The sequence below is a fragment of the Salmo salar genome, chromosome 14, assembly GCF_965601325.2.
Source record: "Salmo salar chromosome 14, fSalSal1, whole genome shotgun sequence".
Classification (NCBI taxonomy): Eukaryota; Metazoa; Chordata; class Actinopteri; order Salmoniformes; family Salmonidae; genus Salmo; species Salmo salar.
The window spans coordinates 30,916,849-30,938,212 of NC_138304.1; the positions used below are offsets into that span (position 1 = coordinate 30,916,849).

The window sequence follows — 21,364 nt, forward strand, 5'->3', positions numbered from 1 at the left end:
ATGTATTGACTCATGGGTGTGAATACTTATGTAAATGAGATATTTCTGCAAAAACATGATTTCACTTTGTCATTATGGGGTATTGTGTGTAAAAATCAATTTATTCCATTTTGAATTCAGGCTGTAACTCAACAAAATGTAGAATAAGTCAAGGGGTATGAATACTTTCTGAAGGAACTGTATACCACTGAGATCCAATCAACCGACACAATATGTGGCGGTTATCTAGGCCATGGTGGCGTGGCATGGGGCAAAACCAACACAGACGGGCAGGTGATGAAAATGTATAGGTTCTCATAACAATAAAAAATAAAGCTGATTCTTCCAAAAGCCGTCAGGCAGCCATACTTTAGCTGGGAATTGGAGCACAGCCTTCATTACAACATATTGATCAGGCCAAACAAAGACCCTGGATCTATTGATCCGCTTGGTGGGGGAAAAACTGAGAAGGTGGGAATGAGAAGGAGAGCAATGGACTGGTGCTGCAAACAGGATCACCCAGAGAGAAGTGCTGCATCGGCTTAAAACAAGGGAAGCGGGGGATTGGAATTTAGAACCCCCATCAAATGAGATGGGGAGAGAGGTGCGGTCGTGGGGTTGCACTTGATGTCGGACTTTAAAAAACAGAGCTGGAGGAACTTGTGTAACATGCAATCCTTGTAATGAAAAAATAAATAAAGGGCTGGTTGTCCTGCTGTTCCTAGCCCCTGTTCCTCTCCTCTTCGCATCTGACTGAAGGATGATGGCTCTTCTGTATTTATGGTTCTCATCTCACCAAGGGATTAGAATATTAAGGCAGCCTTGTTTGACTATTGAATAATTCAGGATTGGCACAGACATCAATGCTTCAGACAGTGCTTTGCTACACAACCTCCTCTGCAGCAAGGTAGCCAGTGAGAGCCTTCATTGGACGAGGTTATTACACATTGTCTTATCTATGACCATGATGTGCTGTGCCATGACACTGACTCAGGCTAACCCTTAGATACACATTATTTACAAAAGGAATGTGTTTTCTGATAATCCCATCCCCTGAACTTGTGTATCTTTGTTATAATTTATTATATAGTTATGGGGGCCTATTGGGCGTTCATCAATTAGAAGAGAATCACATTCCCTTAGTGTTCCAGTGTTTCGCAGGCAGCCTCTCATAACTAATGCAGATGCCTTTGACTTCGCTGTGATAGTCACGTTAATTCATTACCATTTGTCATGTATCGTATGGAGGATGGTGGAAACATCCATAGAGATCCAACCGACCGGTGCTCCCTCTGAACGCTCCACCTCTCCGCCTCTCCTTTTTCCAATGATAGATGTTCATTTTGGCAAGTCAGGACAGCGTGCCCTGAGAGGTGTCGTGCACATGGGGCCACCCCGGTGAGGGTCACAACCTCCATTGGCTGGCCTCTCCATTCACGGTGAGTTCACCAGAATGCCATGCCACCACCCCCTCCACACACACAAACACACACACACAGAAGCATCACCTCCTCCTTCCTGGAGCTGTAAGAGGTTGAGTCGGTTGCAGAGCACCGGCCCCAATTTACAGGACGGAGTCGACCAGGATCACGTCTCACCAAACACACGGGCCTCTCAAGCACTTCTGAGAGCTGCCCCAGCTGTACTCTATACCAGGGGTCATCAGGAGCCTTGACAAAGTGCAGAGAACCATACCAACACCACACACCCCCCCAACCCCCAGAAAACATCAAAAGACAGAAAAAACTTGTATTATTTATTTTTCTCCGAATATTTTATTTTTGTCAAAAGGGTCTGATTCTCTGTGGGTTCAAGAGGTTTGTATTAATCAAACAGAGCAGGGAAAGGTAACTACACTAAAAAAAATCATAGAAAGTGTTGTGATTTCTTATGCCCAGGTCTTTCCATCCAGTATACCGTACATTTCATTAGACAGAAAAAAAGAGCCGATGTTGTACACCCAAAGTGTGAGTGTGTGTGTGTGTGTGTGTGTGTCTCTCTCTCTCTCTCTCTGCTTGTTTAAACCATATAGTGAAATTGGCCAACTGTGTCTCCCCAGGCCGGCTCAGGGTTTGAACCCCCAGTCAGTGGAGCCAGATACAGACAGCTCAGTGGACACGGTCGACGCACTGGCGTTAAAAGCACTTGAACTGAGGTTGAAGACTATAACCACAGTTGCCTTCCATCAGCCCAGCACACTTAATTGGCAAAAACATCTGAAATTTAAGAGCTTGGGGAGTGTGGAATAAAGAAAAAGATTGAAAGTAGGTGGTGGGGGGTTGGGGAGGCAGGGTGGCTGCTACTGAGAGGAGTATGTATTAAGTTCAATTAGGCTTTTGGGCTTTTTCATTAACCCAGTTTTGGAGAGGAAAGCCTCTGCTGAATAATGCTACTGTTACTGACTCACTTTACAATCCTGCTTAAAAAGCCTCCTAGTCTGAAAGGCAGGACAATACATGTCAGCTCTCTATATCCAATTCTCCATTAACCCATTAACCAGCAGCCCCAAGACCCAGTCCACACTACCATCGCCAGCCTTACCGGCCATTTTACCTGCTGATTTCATCAGATGGGTCATTTTGATCAAACAGGAAACGAACACAACATGAATGTTAAAATGTCCTTTCTATAGGAACATTCACTGGTGGTGACACAGTGTTAGCTAAGCTGTGGTAGTGAATGGTGATGAGTGTAGTGAGTGGGAGTAGATATATAGGCCTCCACTCAGGGACTCGGTATCAGCCAGCCCTAAACAAATAGGGATGCTTAAAGACAAGGTCACGAGAGGCCCCTGGGGCCGACAGTGGGAAACCGCCTGAGCCTGTGGGCTTTACGTTCACAAACAAAGAGCTAAAATCCTCTTTTCCACATCATCGGATACATAGGAGAGGAGGCCTCGTAGCAAAATAATTGTCCTCCCTCACTTTCCCCTCCACTGCCCTGCTAATGAACTTTGTTCAGAGCCACCTGAACAATTCCAGTGAAAACTGATGGAGCGTTCGCCAGGGCCAACCAATAGTTAATCTCTGGATCTGCATCACCTAACAAATAATTACATCTTTATAATTAAACAATTACTTCTGCTTATTGTGGAGGAATTGCCATTATAGAGAATACCCAAGCAGAGCCAAATGTGTCTTGGGCCTAGAAAACTTTGGGTTTTGTTATTCATTCCAAAAATTTGCATGTGAATGCTGATGTTCTCCCAGATCTACTCAGGGTGTGTAATCTGATAATCAATTACTGAAATGAATCACCTTCAGAGACAGTAGGGTCGGCTGTAACGTCTTCTCCTATTGTCTCCACTCACCACAGGGTCAGCTACCGCAAGAACAAAGAGATCGTATTACCGTTACCTAGTACGGTATACTGATAGGGTTACAGTCATATTCACAACGATCCTCTTTCCCAACTTGGAAGAAGGAATCTATTCCAGCTCTACAGAGAGAGCCTAGTATAACAACACTCGCTAATAGCTTTTCTAAAGGAGGACAGGTCCATGCATATTACAAGGAAGCTGCTAGATTATTTCTGATATAACAAGGAAGGATTTTCTGTTACAATGAGCATGAATACTCAGGTATGGTTGAGGAGAATGACTGCAACTAGATTCAGTCAGTCCTCATTCATTCATTATTTAGGGCCTAAGGGTGCAATTAAGAAAAGTAATTAAATGCACAGGAGGCAGACATTCTCACAGCAAGAAAAAAACACAAAGGTGTCATGGCGTTAGTCTCCACACTACACCTCTTGTGGCTAGGAGCCTCTCAAAAAGCCCCTGTTTCCCTGCCTCCTGGTAAAAACAATATTCACAAGCAGCATGGTGAAAGTGGAGTTAGAAAACAGGAGGGGGGGTTTAACACTCCCTCCACACCGTGGGAGCTTTGTCTTTCAAAACATGCCACAGGAGCCTTTCATTAGCGACTGGAGCTTTCATTAGCATCATCCCACGCTACTGAGCCCCATGCAGCCCCAGCTCCAGGCCAACGCATTACAATGACATAGGGGTGCTGTGCCTCTCTCTCTCCCTGTCAGAGAACCTCTCTCCCCATAGAGGGCTGAGGGCTAGGTGAAGGGAGGGAAAAGAAAGAGCAGAGGAGAGAGGAGGTGAGGGAGGGTAAAGAAAGAGAAAAGGAGAGAGGACGGTGAGGGGAGGGGTGAAGGGGGGCAGACAAAAGGGAACCTGATTACCCCTGGTCACAGCCCATCCACAATTCAACTGAGAGGGGAATCCATCACCTGGAGGATCAAACTGGAGGTTGAGCTGAAGCTGTAGAGCAGGTATAAGGAAGGGCCAGTGAAAGCTCTCTCTTTCCATTCCAACCACCACTCCATTACTCTCTTTCCCCTCTCGCTCTCCTTCTTTCCCTTTTCTCTCTCTCTCTTTTTATCTCTCGCTCTTCTCTCCTTCTCCTTCTCTCCTTCTCTCTCCTTCAGTCTCTTCTGACTCACACTCTCAGCTGACTGTGACTTCTTAGAACACACTGTGAAATCCAATGCTACTGGAGCTGTTTTCTGGTTCAGATGACCTCAAGGCCCAAATCCCTGGGGTGGCACATTGGTGGTATATTCTTCTTTTATTATCGGCAGTCACTCTCAAGGCGTCCGCATCAGAGGAGGCTGGTGGGAGGAGCTATAGCAGGACGGGCTCATTGTAATGGCTGGAATGGAATAAATGGAACGGTAGCAAACATATAGAAACCACGTTTGACTCCGTTTCGTTTATCCCATTCCAGCCATTACAATAAACCCGTCCTTCTATAGCTCCTCCCACCAGCCTCCACTGGTCCGCATGCTTCTCAGCCGAAACAGTTCTGAACAGTTTGTGCATATATTATGACGTCATTTTGTGATGTTTTGTTTGTTTTGGACCTTGGCAAGGGTTTTGTCGACTGTTTGGGCAGACTACATTTTTTCAGAGGCAAGTCGAAGTCGGTAGTCGAAGTCTATGCACTCTCGTCTGTGATTGGTCAACAGTAGGGATTCTTCAATTAAGTGCCTGTTGTCATTCAACAAGAAACGACTCGTCCTTGTGCACATTTTTTCACTTGAGAAATACTGCACCAAACATCTCAGTCAGATGCAAAATTGAGCAACTAAGATCTCCCCGGCAAAAACATCAAAATTAATGAAATATTTCTTGAGATATCTTAGATTAATTCTGACTATTATGAGGAAGTGTATGCTGGCTACGGCATCTCAAAATGGACAAACAGCACTATTGCCACTTCTTTCCCCAAAAAATTAAGGCAGTATGCGAGCACACTTGTATGGTTCGTCTTGCTAGGCACCAGCCGAACTGAAGAATGCTGACGACTTCAGTCTCAGCACTGTTCAGAGGTGCTATTGGTGACTGTAATCGTGTGATATTTGTTTGTGTGGCAGCACTTTTACTTTGGGAATAGTTAACCGCAAATAAGCAATTAATTGGTCATGTTTTCCAAGATACATTGTAATTACTGTTTCCAATCATGCTGCGGGTCAGTATCGTTATAATAATTAAAAACAAAACATTACATTGATTTTGTCTTGTTTTTCTGAGGGATATGGTATAGAAGCAAAATGAAACAGATACAAATGAAACAGATAAAAGCATAGTCAGATGTAGCAAGCTGTGCTTTTCAATGTTGTATTTCCAACAGAGCAGATACTGTACAAACACAACTTTGATACTGAAGCTGTGTTGAAAGGAAATGACAGCCATTGAGAGGGGTTGGGATTATAAAACAGCATGGCCACTGACCACTTCTTTCCTTTATGTTTCTGCTATGTACAGTTGAAGTCAGAAGATTACATACACCTTAGCCAAATACATTTAAACTCAGTTTTTCACAATTCCTGACATTTAATCCTAGTAAAAATTCCCTGTCTTAGGCCAGTTAGGATCACCACTTCATTTTCAGAATGTGAAATGTCAGAATAATAGTAGAGAGAACGATTTATTTCTGCTTTTATTTCTTTAATCACATTCCCAGTGGGTGAGAAGTTTACATACACCCAGTTAGTGTTTGGTAGCATTACCTTTAAATTGTTTAACTTGGGTCAAACGTTTCAGGTAGCCTTCCACAAGCTTGACAGAGCTGGTGTAACTGAGTCAGGTTTGTAGGCCTCCTTGCTCGCACATGCTTTTTCAGTTCTGCCCACACATTGTCTATAGGATTGAGGTCAGGGCTTTGTGATGGCCACTCCAATACCTTGGCTTTGTTGTCCTTAAGCCATTTTGCCACAACTTTGGAAGTATGCTTGGGGTTATTGTCAATTTGGAAGACCCATTTGCGACCAAGCTTTAACTTCCTGACTGATGTCTTGAGATGTTGCTTCCATATATCCACATAATTTTCCTTCCTCATGATGCCATCTATTTTGTGAAGTGCACCAGTCCCTCCTGCAGCAAAGCACCCCCACAACATGATTCTGCCATCCCCGTGCTTCATGGTTAGGATGGTGTTCTTCGGCTTGCAAGCCTCCTCCTTTTTCCTCTAAACATAATGATGGTCATTATGGCCAAACAGTTCTATTTTTTTTTCATCAGACCAGAGGACATTTCTCCAAAAATACATACACAGGTACACCTCCAATTGACTCAAATTATGTCAATTAGCCTATCAGAAGCTTCTAAAGCCATGACATCATCTTCAGGAATTTTCCAATCTGTTTAAAGGCACAGTCAACTTAGTGTATGTAAACTTCTGACCCTCTGGAATTGTGATACAGTGATTTATAAGTGAAGTAATCTGTCTGTAAACAATTGTTGGAAAAATTACTTGTGTCATTTACAAAGTAGATGTCCTAACCGACTTGCCAAAACTATAGTTTGTGAACAAGAAATTTGTGGAGTGGTTGAAAAACGAGTTTTAATGACTCCAACCTAAATATATGTAAACTTCTGACTTCAACTGTACTTGCAAGTTTTACACATTTCCTTGAACCTATGTTTAAGGCTAACATGGCAGAAATAATGATTTAATGACTGTGAAAGCAACATAATCATTCACTTGCATAATAATTATTGCATATATCAGAGATTAGTACACAACATATAAAAGCTTTGACCAATTGATCTGCGTGCCACTTGGGTTAGCTTATGTGTAATAATGAATGGTGTTAGACATACAGAAACAGACATAGAAGATATAAGTAACATTTCCATTCCATGACTGTGCTTTGCACCCAATGTGCACCCAAGTGCATCCAATGTGTTCACTTTTTGAATTACAACTGCCATGGTTCCATTTCAAAACAAGTAGAGAGGTTTGGTTTTTCATTTCCTATTCAGAAGAAAATTGCAGTGAGTCTCCATCTTTGAAACTTTCCATGACTTCAAGTTTATGCATTTTCTATGAGGGGTACTGTACTAAGTAATCTAATTTCAAATGTTTTACATTTTTTTATTTCTTTAAATTCAGAGCTCTAAAACTATTTTTAAAAGCAAGTAAGCTGGAACACATTGTCCTGCTGTTTATGCATTGGTTTTTCAGCGACACTGTGCTAAGATTGGAGAGAGAAAATTATTGAACTCTGTTGTTCAAAAATGGCCTGTGTAAGCAAATTATTAGAAGTAGGGCTACATTTATCCAGATTGACATTTCATTGTTTACAAGCCAAACAACATGGGGTTTTAGGCCCACATAACAGCAACGCTAATTGTTTAAATATGTTTGATGTTTGTTGTTACCCACCACCGCACTCAACATCATACATGTGTTGAATGAAACACAGTACACACACACACACACACACACACACACACACACACACACACACACACACACACACACACACACACACACACACACACACACACACACACACACTTAAGCACATGTGCACAAACATACTACAAACAGGCAGTGAAGAGTGTAATGGAAAAAATATATATTCAAACCAGGACTTACCATTGAAAAGGGCCTGTCCTTTATCTGCACTCTCTGGAACCTCTGCAACGTACATATCTTCAGTGAAGCCCGGCCGACACAGAGGAGGGGTGCCCCTGCCCTCCGTTGCAATCTGAGGGGGGTAGGAGGGGGGAGGGGTTAGAATGATTCAGAATCAGAAATCACCCTTCCAAAATGCACTTTCGACTACCCCAAAAACTCCTGGTCTCTTTCTGAACCCTCCACTCTATCTCCCTCCACAGTCATACAAATGCACCTGTTGTTTTTATAGCAAGGACTGCAATTAGGATAATGAGGCCAAAAGGGTTAACCATTAGCCAAGGAGCATGGCTAGGCAAGAACAGGCCCCATTAATCTCTTTGAGGAGATAGAGGGGCCCAGACTCAGGCCCAGGCCGTGGTTATGGCTCTATGTTGGGTCTATGGCTCACTGCTGGCTGGTCCCCCTTATCACTACTCTGATCTGAGTAAACGGGATGCTTTGAAGTTCAGGAACAGTAGAGCTAGGCTACAACTCCTAACACTCCTACTAAACTGTAGGGGTGAAAGCAAAGCTTTGTGTGTGATTTCCTGTGTCTACTAAAACAAAACACTAAATCATCATCCCTCTTTATCTCCCCTATCATCATCCCTCTTCATCGCCCCATCATCATCCCTCTTCATCTCCCCCATCATCATCCCTCTTCATCTCCCCCTATCATCATCATCCCTCTTCATCTTTCCCTATCATCATCATCCCTCTTCATCTCCCCCATCATCATCCCTCTTCATCTCCCCCATCATCATCCCTCTTCATCTCCCCCTATCATCATCCCTCTTCATCTCCCCCATCATCATCCCTCTTCATCTCCCCCATCATCATCCCTCTTCATCTCCCCCATCATCATCCCTCTTCATCTCCCCCATCATCATCCCTCTTCATCTCCCCTATCATCATCCCTCTTCATCTCCCCATCATCATCCCTCTTCATCTCCCCCATCATCATCCCTCTTCATCGCCCCCATCATCATCCCTCTTCATCGCCCCCTCTTCATCTCCCCCATCGTCATCCATCTTCATCGCCTCCCCATCATCATCCCTCTTCATCTCACCCAACTCTATCTCTGATTTAATCACAACAGTCTGATGTTGAATCCGATAAGTCATTTTTCTGCCATTTGTTACATAATAAATGATTATCTATCACTTTATTTATTTTTATCTATCTTATTTCCAAAACCAAAATAACAAATTCAATTTAACACAAATTAGATATTAGATAGACCTAGAGTTTGACACTTATCTCATCAAGCGTAAGTAGTCTATTACAACATAACACATAATCTATTACTAGCCTACCACATCATGGGCATCAAATTGATCAAAAATGATCCAAAACAAAATAAAACGAGCATATGACCCCACATCCCCAAATACACTTAATACTATTTATTTAGAAGGGCCGGGCCGGACAACAAAAGAATGTGAAACGAGAAGAGTTCCACGGAAAACAAGTATTGGGAGTATCCGTGCCACTTGCCATTCTTAATCAGTGGAATTGAAATCGAATATGCTGGGGGAGGGGCGGGGGGAGGTGTATGCCTGGCTTTCTAGCACACTACATCATCAATTGACAGGGCACACCACCATGCATAGAACAGCATAGTTCGTTTTTTAAATGAATACATGGGCCTACATTTCATTAGACTGTCTCTCATATTAGAGCTTTAATTATTTAAACATTTTGGCAATTTAAAGAAAACAATCCTTAATTATTATTTTACAACTCAAGTAGGCTAGGTCAGGCCTAAATTACTTATTAAAAGATACATAATTTTGATGAAACTATAATATTCAGAATGAACTATAAAATGTGATAAGTACAAGGCTGGACTAGGCTACTTTGGTAACCTACTTTACATTCTGCCGAGGCACTATAAGCAGCTGAGGTCAAGACGATTTTGTACTTAGGAAATCAAAAACGAACACAGCATTGTCTCTGGCAGAGTTTCTGGATTGCACTAGCCTAGAGAAACTCAACATAAGTGCACCGTAACTGTTGTTTGCACTGATAGCCTAATTACAAGACGGAAAGGGCCATTGCCTCGAGGCTCATTCCGTGTCCGTTAGGAAGAAATAATAGGCTTTTGTAACCCATAGCCTTCATCAATAGACAACAGCAACTTACTAACCATATCATGTTGTCTCGTGAAAAGGTTACAAATGTAGCCAACAAACATGCAAGTATAGCATTTTAGCAAGTTCAACAACAAAAAAATACTTCAAGAAGAAACATTGTATTTCTTGAGGCCCATATGAACTAATAAACCACGTCTATTATACCGTAATAGATAAGACTATGTTTATAATAGATTATGCGGGCTAGATTTATTTTCATGATTTTCGAAAGCAAGTGAATAGGGTACTAGTGAGTGATACATTGTAGTCAACACAATAACATATTTTGAACAAGCGAAGCTTTTTAAATGGCAAAGCATCCCATCCTTCAAATAGCTTTCGGCTCCAAGCAAACCAGGGTTGATCTTCACGCAACATCAATTTACTACATCTTGTCATTATTTGTTGACGCATCACATATCCAAGTTCCCAATACTGGCTGCATTATAACGAGCATCCATCCAAAAAATGCCCATGTAGCCTTTTTGGAGGCAAGCTATAACCGACAACCAGGCACGTAACCCGACAGATCACAGCACCAGCATCGTCACAGAAAGAAAGCAATAGTCCTAGAACTGTCTTGTGCAACTCAACAAAACCGTTCCGGAGACACATTACCTGCAAAGCGGCCAAGAGCGTGAGCAGAAGCAGTCCCCTGCCCTCGTATAAGTACATTGAAATGCCGTTTGTTTTGTATTTTCCCTTTCAATGCGTGATAAATATCCGTATGTCTGCTGCAGTCTGGATGTAGTGGTGAAACCAAACGTTCCCTGCTTACAACAAAGGCGGCAGCGGCAGCAGCATGTAGCAGCCTCCCCTATCCACTCTCCGCTCCGATCTGAGATCACCGCCTGGTACTGAGGCTGCTACTCCCTCCCATGCATACAGTCCCTCCAACAGAAAATACCCTGTCGCTGTGCCAGGATCTCTCACTGTCTCTCCCTACTGGTCAATTCGCCAAGTTCACTAAACACAATGTGGCTCCTTGAGACTCCGTCGTCTCGAAACTCCTCCTTCTCCTTTCTAAAAACAAACATACAATCTGTTGAAAAGCACTTTAAGTATTTTATCGCCAGTCTGCTGCCCTCCTCTCGCTGCCTGAAAATCTTGGGGGAAGCTCAGGCTGGGAGATTTAAATACATGCCCTTAATCTTGCATTATTTTTATAGTAGGCCTATGAATGAATTATTATTTTGAGCTTTATCCAAATGAATGACACACTTGGGTTTCTACTGAGCATGATTATGCTCTACATTAATCATAGGCAATTGAATATTTATCAGGTTTAGTCTTCCATCTATGCCTATCTGACAAAAAAGGAAGAAATCATTTTGGCACATGTGCTGAACAGTAAATGGGCCCTTATAAAACACTGATTAAATGTTGCCATACTTTCCTACCTAGACCTGATTTCATTTTACTGCAATTGCAATGAAATGCATAAGAGTCTATAAAAGGTTTCCTATTCCTAATCTTCCCATTCAGCAGCCAATCATGGATCAATGAAGGGTGTCTCCGAACTGCTAGGAGAGTATTGATAGATATGGCTTGATCTATATGGGTCACAGCAAATTGTTTATCTTACATTTCATCTTAAGTGTTAATTAATTGCTGATTAATGCAGGGTTAATTACTTTTAAGGATATGCAAACAACAGCCTCAATGCAAATCAAATGTGACACCTCTCTCTCAATCTGTGGGGCCATTGTGGTGGATGTTGCAGTGTGTGGAGGCAGACACAGATATTAGGGTAATTTGGGGCAACTTTACCTTATGTGAAAGAATATTAAGTGTCAATTAATTGCTGATTAATGCAGGATTCATTATTTTTGAAGGGTATGTAAATAACAGCCTCAATGATAAGTAAAATGTCTAATTGCTGACACAAGAAAACAAAGTTTGTAAAAAAGAAAAATCCCACTGGGTACACACTGGTTGAATCAACGTTGTTTTCACTTCATATCAATGAAAATAGACGTTGAATTGACATCTGTTCTGAGTGGGATAGCTATGTGGATGATGGTCATGGTTAGGCAAACAAGCTATGAAGGGACATAAACGTCTAGAATTGAAAAATGTTTAGTTGCTCACTTTATTAAAATGTACCTTAATTTTGACTGCTTTATTAAAGCTGCAATATGTAACTTTTTGGTTGACCTAACCAAATTCACATAGAAATGTGAGTTATAGATCTGTCATTTCCATTGATAGCAATTCTAAGAAGAGGTAGATCTGTTGTATGTGCACTATTTCTATGGGTCCCTTGCTTAATTTTCATTTTTGCGTCTTTTACTTCCGGTTTTGTACACCAGCTTCAAACAGTTGAAAATACAATATTTGTGTTTATTGAAAATATATTTCACAATTGTTTAGATTGTACAATGATTCTCTACACTATAAAGTAGATGTTTTGTTTTGTTACATAAAATGAAATTAGGCAAACTATTCAAATTTTTGCAACTAGGAAATGGTGAAGCAATTTCAGCATATTGCACCTTTAAAAAAAAAAGATTAAAATATTTATCTCTAAAAAAGTGGATTATTTATCTTTAGGCTCCCTTAATGTTACACTATATAATGTAACCCAGCACTGGGACAATATTGGACAGAACACACGCTTGGTTATTTTGACCTGGCCAGTTGGGTTGCGTGAATAACTCAACATGTTATTCATGGATTAATTTAACCATTTGGTTAGTTTATTTCACTTTCATCCTGGGTTGACGCAGCTGCTGGGTCTTTTTAATGTAATCCTTAGGTTATTTTCAGGAGAGTTGGCCTATTAGTGGTATGGCTTTTAGATATGTATTTTTGGCCACCCATGAGTAAATTTCATTCCTGTTCATCATGTTAAGTTAGTAAATATATTTCTTCCTTAACTATTTGCATAGGCCTACAAGGTATTCACACACTTTTGTAACCCTCATTGAAGCTACTAAACTGTTCAACCTTAACATTTGATAATAGTACAACATAACAGGTGAACAGGAATGACATTTAATCTCATGGGTGGCAACAAAAAAGTTCCAAAAAATGTTGCCCATAATTATACCCAAATGGTCAATCACCATACAAAAATGCATGAATAACAATATAGGCCTACACGTCTTCAGGCAATAAACATAGCCTACATACAGTATTTACCATATATGCACCCTTTTCAATCAAGGTGCTAAAAGATGCCTTCAGTGATATTTGAAACATATTTGAAAAGTTAATTGTGGTTACCAACTACAAGACTGTTAAAGTCATAGAATTAGGCATTAGAATTAAGCAATAAGACCTGAGGGGGTGTGGTATATAGCCACTAAACCACGGCTAAGTGCCATATACCACAAACCCCTGAGATGCCTTATTGCTATTACGAACTGGTTACCAAAATAATTAGAGCAGTAAAAATAAATGTTTTGTATACGGTCTGATATACCACAGCTTTCAGCCAATCAGCATTCAGGACTTGAACCACCCATTTTATAATACTTAATTTAATAGGATCTCTATGGTTAAAACTTGAGCTATTGAACGTGCCTCCGTTTTTGACGCTTGCGCGCATGTGAACAAACAAACCCCTCTTCAAGTGCGAGGAAAAACAAAAAGAATTTACATTTCTTTTAAAATATCCATGTCCATTTAATTGTTTACCATGACCAGTTTTAGTAGTAAACATTTAATAATAAAATGCATGAATCGAAACAGAGTAATACTGTATATAGTGAGGAGCCAAACAAATGTTTGGCGCCAAATGAATGTGCTTGCGACCACACACTTTTCTCTTCCAGTAATTAACAATCAAAATATAGTGGAGAACCACTGCTACATTCACAAAACGTAAACAGTTTCAATAAATAACTTTTTTAGTAAGCTGTCTTTTTCTTTGGTCCATTCTTGAGTAATATCTACAGAAAGCTGAGTCAATTTAGTTTAACTTAATAAGTCTGATGTGATTCATTAGAATCCCTTTCTGTGTGAAAGTCTGTTGACTCATCTTCAGGGATGGATGTAAAGCAGCTTTCATGTTCTCTTAATAAAACATGGGATGAATAATGCTCTTTCAAGTTCCCAACAGGCAGCAGACATCAGCAGACTGAAGACCATCCAGATGTTTCCTCATATCATACAGGTTGGCATAAGTTAAAATCTAGAATCATCTTCACTTTGCTTTTGAGATTTAGGTAGATAATTAAGATAAAGGTTAAATAAGGATTGTGTGTAGCCTATAGCATTCGACGTGTAGAAAAAAATTATCTAGAGTTTTCCTTCCTATTTTTTCCCCAAGCATGTCTACTCCATTTAATAAACACTATGTGCATAGGCTATACATGTCCAATGGTTGCCTTTTGGCTTTTGGTTGGCTTTTGGTTTTGGCTTACTGTCTGTGTGAGTCCCCAATTGTCACGCCCTGACCTGAGAGAGAGGGTTTGTTTCTCTATGTGGTTAGGTCAGGGTGTGGGGTGGGCATTCTATGATGTCTATTTCTTTGTTTTGAGCCGATTATGGTTCCTAATCAGAGGCAGCTGTCTATCGTTGTCTCTGATTAGGAATCATACTTAGGCAGCCTTTCCCCACCTGTAGTTGTGGGAGCTTATTTTTGTACTAATTGTTAAGCCTGCAAGACGTTACGGTCGTTGTTTATTCTTTTGTTTGTAGTGTTCTGATTTATAATTAAATACAAAGATAAACACTCACCACGCTGCACCTTGGTCTACTCCCTTTGACAGTTGTGACACCAGTACACAATCCATTGTAAAGGAAAATAAAGTGTCTCTCTGGTTATTGGTGTGTTAAAACTAATGAGGAATTAGGGTGTTGATGCTAACACTGTTGACTTGCTAACTCCCTCTCACCCACCACACTAGAGATTTCCCAGTACCAGTAATCCTGAGCAAACAGATGGTAATATCACCTATGACTGGCTCAGGTTTAAGCATACTCAGTGAGAGTTTGGGTTGCGTATTTGTTTTAACAGATGCTTACAATCCACTGTAAGGTACTTTTGTGTTAATTGATCATTACACTTTTGGCTTCCCTTTGCATTAAATTCTACTTACCAACACCCATTCCACATGTAATCAAACAATTCCAACTTTGATAGTTAAATTAAATTCAATCTACTACACTGTATTGGAGAAACGTATTGTAAAATGTATTTTAAATTTAACTCAAGTATATCCAAAGGAAATACAATTACACTGTGCAATGTCTAAATTGGGTTAGAGATCAAGTTGAATGACCTGTTGATAATTCGTATTGCATTTTGTGCAAATTGCTTCAGTTTATGTAATCTAATCTAATTGAGAGTGGGATCAAAACGCTCCCTCTCTTTGATTAACGCTGTCGCGGTTATCTTCTGTCAGGGGGGAGACAAGGGGGAGGAGAGAGGAGGGGAGAATGAGGGGAAATCCAATTATGACTCAGAGCATTCAATCAAGCTATATCAAGATTCATATTTCATAAAGCCACTCTGCGCCCATGAGAACTGTGTACGCAGCATATTTCTCCTGTGGGCTGCCTTTTATGAAAACAACATGATATAAAACTGCATGCAGCCTGAAGTGGAATATCATTATCATTACTCCGAATCAGAATTGTCTCTTCCCATATCATACATACACAGACTTGGATGTGTAGAGCAGATAAGGCCAGAAGAGGAGTTGTAGAGAAGGCTAGAGAAGAAGTGTTTATGTAGAGGTGGTTGGGAAAAGAGAAATAGCCCTGCTCTCAGGCCAGCTGTAAGGTGAGTGTTTATGTAGAGGTGTATGTGTGAAGAGAAATAACACTGCTCTCAGGCCAGCTGTAAGGTGAATGTATGATGCATGTGGCCCATGTTGCTGACACTGCTGTTGACTCCTATAAGGGCAGGTGTCTGGTGGCTGGGGCCAGGACATTCTGGTGGGGGCTGGTAGCCTGGGGGGGAGCCCTTGACTCCAGGCCTATTACTCTGCACAAACGGCTCTTACCTCCAGGAAAATGGTGGCCTTGATCTCTCCAAGGGAGAGAAAATGGCAGAGGTCAGCAGCACCTTTATAACCCTTACATACCTCTGTACTTCTTCATGCTGACTATATGTGTGTTGATACAGAGACTATGAACTGTACGTAGTTCTCATAGTCCCCAGGGTAATTGCTACCACATTGTGGATGAGACTAGTAATAAACAGACCATCACTTTGAATGGATAGTTCTGTAACCATGGCGTTCCGATCTCTTCAACATAATGTCAGCCCTTTTGACTAAAACCACATATTTTCACCCCTCTCTATCATTGGCTAATTAGTTAGCCAATGGCATTCCCCGATGTGTCAAAGGTTGCCCTTTAACAAATGAGTCAGCTGAGAGGAGCATCCTAGCTTTCAAAGCAGCTTTTAAGCTTAATTGTTATGCATTCAATAGAGCTTCTGAGGACAATAGTAACAATGTGATTATTTGTTTCTACTGCCAAATCTGCTGCTTTCAATCTTTTATGCCATTTGAACAATAGGGCCAAATAGAGTTGTGCTGTGTAGTGTGTCTATTCTGTCTTAGTGGTTTTCAAATGTTTTTTACCACTATCACTGCACGCCATCTCTCTCCCCAAGCATATGTCACCCCATTACATATGTTTCAGTCACCCACATATTTGAACGATTAAACCTAGTTTTGATGGATTTGTGGCCTGGCTCGTTTTGATGGTCTAAAGTGCCGTCTGAGCTAAACCGATAATTGCATTTAAAATCAAAACATTATTTTAGAGCCATATTGTTCCCTGCTGTACATCATATCTAGTTTCAGCACAGAGGGTTCATCATAATCCTTGTGAGAGGAAGAGTCAACACAACAGAGCAGAGCAGTGCCATCGCCTTGTCCACAAACAATGGGAAGATGTTACTCTGCAGGCTCTGGCATGTAGTGTGTGTGGTGTGTGTGTGTGTGTGTGTGTGTGTGTGTGTGTGTGTGTGTGTGTGTGTGTGTGTGTGTGTGTGTGTGTGTGTGTGTGTGTGTGTGTGTGTGTGTGTGTGTGTGTGTGTGTGTGTGTGTGTGTGTAGGCTCCCTGTGTCTTCTACAGACCAGCCAGACCTAGGCTGAGTGAGCATCTGGCTTAATTGAGGGGTTGTAGTTATAGCTGGCGCTGTAATAGCAATTGATTGGCTGACTAGGGAGGACCATGGACCGTGGCAAACTCAGGGAGAGGGGCGAGCAGGGCCTGTCCTTAAGAGATAAGATAAAAGCCATAGCTATTGTTTTTATTGGTGGTGTGTGGCAGGAAAAGTGTTTGTTGACATGCTTGTTCGTTTATTCATTAATTCATTAATTCATTAATTCCATCACTATCAGTGGGATTTCAGTATGAATAATTTCTCCTGGAGGAATTCAATCTGTACTTTTCTGTCAAAGTGTCCGCGTGGACAGATTATTCTGACAGTGTGTTCTACACTACAGTGTGCTCTACAATCGACACGAGCAGTGGGAAGCATTTGAACAAGTTTCTATTTTCTCTCTCCTTCAACACCGAATGAGAAAATGATAAATGGCTCTGGGATTTCGCTGTGAGTTCTGAGAGTGAGACCAGAAAGTATTTTTCACAGACCATGATCTCCCAGCACACTGCAGGTCAAATAGAAGAGCCAAGTAAATTCAATGAAACCATCTTTAAATCATTGCAATATTCATATTTATTCATTCATACACTAATCCTTTTGGCATGATGCCAATGAAGGGAATTCTGACTGAATTATTTTCATACATACACATACAAACACACATGCATACACAGCGCACACACACACACACACACACACACACACACACACACACACACACACACACTCACACACAATTACACATCCCCACTCAGGGAGAAGGGTTCAGAAGAAACAAATAACAGACCCCTTGTGAGGAAGGAGGTGTGATTAGTCACGGTTAATCAATACCCAACTCCAATCAGTTTCCTCCTCAGCACCATTCCAGCATCCATCTTCTTCTCCATCTCACTCCACTCTAAATGGGCATTAATGATTAAAGACAGTGCCAACAGAGAAGTTCTTGAGGATCTAAATGAAGTATCCACCTCCTCTCCTCTCCCAGACCCAGTCCCAAACCATTTGCATACAATAGGAATGCCATCCCTTTCAAAGTGATGCATGGTCTGTATTTATCTAGTCCCCTCTGATACTCTCCGCAACAGTTCTCATTCGGCATAAACAATGTTGACCAAGCCATCATCATCACTCCAAGGGGTCAATATTCCCTTTGACATTCAAATATGCATGATACTTATGGACCTCTCACTCTCTGACTGGAACCTGAGCAGTTCTCTCCCCTATCTCAGATCTCTGGGCTTGAAATCCATTTCCCCTTATCGCTATTGATCTGTGAGGAGACAGGCTGTCAGTCCTTGACAGTCTGGCCTCTCTGATTTAGGATGGGATCATCAGCCTGTATGAGCAACAGAAGCCCTACGATGGATTTATATCATATTCAGGTTGCTGGGAGGGTCCAAGATGTCCGCCTGGCTGCATTTGTCTCACTGGGCTTCCTCTGAGACAGAGTTTAGGATTTAGATTGGCAGCAATAGATTGGATGTAAACCATGATTATTGATTATCATTCAGTTGATTTGATCACAATTTAGTGACGGAGTTAGATCACGGCCAATCTACCCCATCCAGTCAATTCTTCCATTTCCTTGCTCTATCAAGGATTTAGCTTTTTACTTAATTTTTGGGGGGGAAATTGCAATTTGAAGCATTACATCGTTAAGCAATTATAAATGGCTCATGAATTACTCAGCAGGTTATCACATAATGCTTAAGATGCTGTTTTTCTTTCGTTAATTCAGAACACATTCATATTTTTCACTTGAATTATGGGTATGCTGAGAACAGAGCATATCTGCATATCATACTCTGTGTTTATTGTGAATTGTTGCTCTTTGCAGTGCTCTTGTTTGAAGTGCAACCGGGGAAGGAATATCCAACCACTTTAGCGATTCATAGAAGCACCTATATTGGCTTGTCTTTGTTCTCTCTAATTAGTACAACAGACTTTAATTACTTACAACAAGAATCACAATTTCAAATTCAGGAGTGTTATGATCTTGTCTTCGGAATGATGATTATATTTAGTTTGTAACGATCATGGCGTTTGTGTGTGCCTGTGTGTGTGTGTGCCTGTGTGTGCGTGTCTGTGTGTATTTGTGCATGGTTTACAACGTAAGGTTGAGGCAGCCTGGTGTCAGATGTAACTCTGGCATAAAGAAGAAAGGCATATGCTTCCAACACAACAGATGTTAGTGGCAGGTTGCTTGGAGCGAAGGTTTCCTCATTTGGCCGGATCACAAGGTGATCATGAAACATATTGCTTCACACTGCTCAGTGTGGACACAGCACTACATTACTATCCCAAAAGGAATGTCATCACATAATATCTTAGCTAAAATGGTAATTAGAATCAAATTGATGCCTATATTATATATTTTCCACAACGCCTATGCCTTGATTTCCCGTAGGCATTTGCATGGAGGTGTGACCGTGTGACACCTTACACACTATTATGATTCAGAACACTGACAGACACCTCCCACATACACAACAGAGAGCTCTCTGTGCACTCACTGCACTGTGCCTCTCCACCCACATGACACAAAACACAAGCCACGCTGTCTCCAGGAACTGAATGGCAGTCTGAAACATCAAAACCTGCGTTGGGCTTTTTATAGCACAATATCTCAATTTAGCAGATCATTGACAACACCTCGCTAGCGCTAGGTCCTGGATAGTGTTGTAGTGTTAGTGTTAGTGAACCTGAAAAAAGTTTGATTCAATCTCAGGTGTTTTCACAAAGTTACCTCAGAGGGAGAAGGATTGAGGATCCTTTTAAGTCTATCTGTGCTTTTTGGTTCTATTTCATTTACCTCTCACCTTGGCTTTTCTCAGTGTCTAATTGGGTTTAATTGATTTATCCGCCGTGACGCTGGTTTGGCCCCAGCCTCTGCTGACACTGCAGAAAAATACCAACCCTGCCGTCTAACAGCACTCTCTACGCTCCACTTCCCCAGCACACCCTAAATGTGTCAGAGAGCTGGAACTGCATCTACCTGCCTGCTCTCGCTAGCTTTCGCTAGCCCCACATACACCAACAGAGCACGGTGATTAGCAACTCAGAGATAACCGTAAAGAGCTCCGGGGGTTGGTTGGTGGTGTTGGTGTTTGAACTGTAGCTTACCCTCTGTTCAGGGGCTATTATTTTGAGCTTTGGTGGTGTAGGTGAAGGAAGGGAGGCCAGGTTTGCTAGTGGAGTGAGGCCCCGGAGTAGCCGTGGGGCACGGCCACAACCAGTTGTCGTGTCTTTGGCATCATTAAAGTGAAGACTGTTATTTTATCAAATCAATTCTCAGTAATTATTATTATGTGATTAAACTAATCATGTAAATGTAATTAACTAGGAAGTCGGGGCACCAAGGAAAATCTTCAGATTACAAAGTTATAATTTTTCTAATATAACTCTTCAGATATTTTAATATCTGATCAATTAGTCTTCTAATTAATGAATTATTCTTTACCTCACGTTAGTCTCATTCCAAACGTCGTAAATTGTTGGTAATCTGCACAAACCCAGCCTTTACTATGAATCCTCCATACATCAATTGTCTTAATCATTTATTTACTAACTAACTAAATAATCACAGAAATGCACAAACAAACAACACGGTAGATATGGTTACAAGGAAATGATGGGCTAAGCCGATATGACGGCTTGGTGGACAAAGGGAAGTGGATGTGGACTGAAAAGGGCAGGAACGACAAAAGGAGTCACTACACAGTTGATAATTATATTAATTGAAATGCTAATCCTTTGCACATGAACGCTCGCTCATTCGGGAATAATTGCAAGCAATATATATTTACGCCCAGTGTGTCGTCGTGATCTCTGTTGCAATCGTCAGTCCTTCTGTTGGAAAATTCCTCCAAGTGTCTCTCTCTCTGCTTCCCTGAAGTATTTTGTGGTTAGAATGGATACTTCAGAGTAACATTCAGAAATGTTCTTATAGAATAGATGTTTCGGCGGTTGTCGGTCTTCGCATCGCAGGTTGACTTAGTATCTATGATTTGCTCTTATTCTGTCGGGATCGATAGTCTCAGAGTTGAACCATTTCCAGCCGTGTAGCCAGTGCTCCACGTGGTATGGTTAGGAATTCAACAACCATTACAACCTTAGCTTAAACTGAGGTTTTTGTGGTCTAAACTCAACCTGTGCCCCCTCGGTGTCCATCGAGGTAGGCTTGGTCTGAAGAGGATTTCCTCAGGGGTCGATTTTATTCGTAACAGTAGAAAAGGGCTGTCCCATGACGCCAGATCAT

The 21,364-nt window shown here is 41.4% G+C and overlaps 1 protein-coding gene across 1 annotated transcript in view; it reads right to left on the reverse strand.

The window, feature by feature from the left end:
• LOC106569171 (cadherin-2) overlaps nucleotides 1-10,945 on the reverse strand; it is a 114,436-nt gene extending 103,491 nt beyond the window's left edge. The window contains exons 1-2 of the mRNA XM_014140224.3: nucleotides 10,650-10,945; nucleotides 7,875-7,986 (exon numbers count right to left, since the gene is read on the reverse strand). Of these exons, the coding sequence (XP_013995699.1) occupies nucleotides 7,875-7,986; nucleotides 10,650-10,706 (169 nt within the window). The 5' untranslated portion in view covers nucleotides 10,707-10,945. The remainder of the gene's footprint in view (nucleotides 1-7,874; nucleotides 7,987-10,649) is intronic.
• Nucleotides 10,946-21,364: the final 10,419 nt, after the last annotated feature.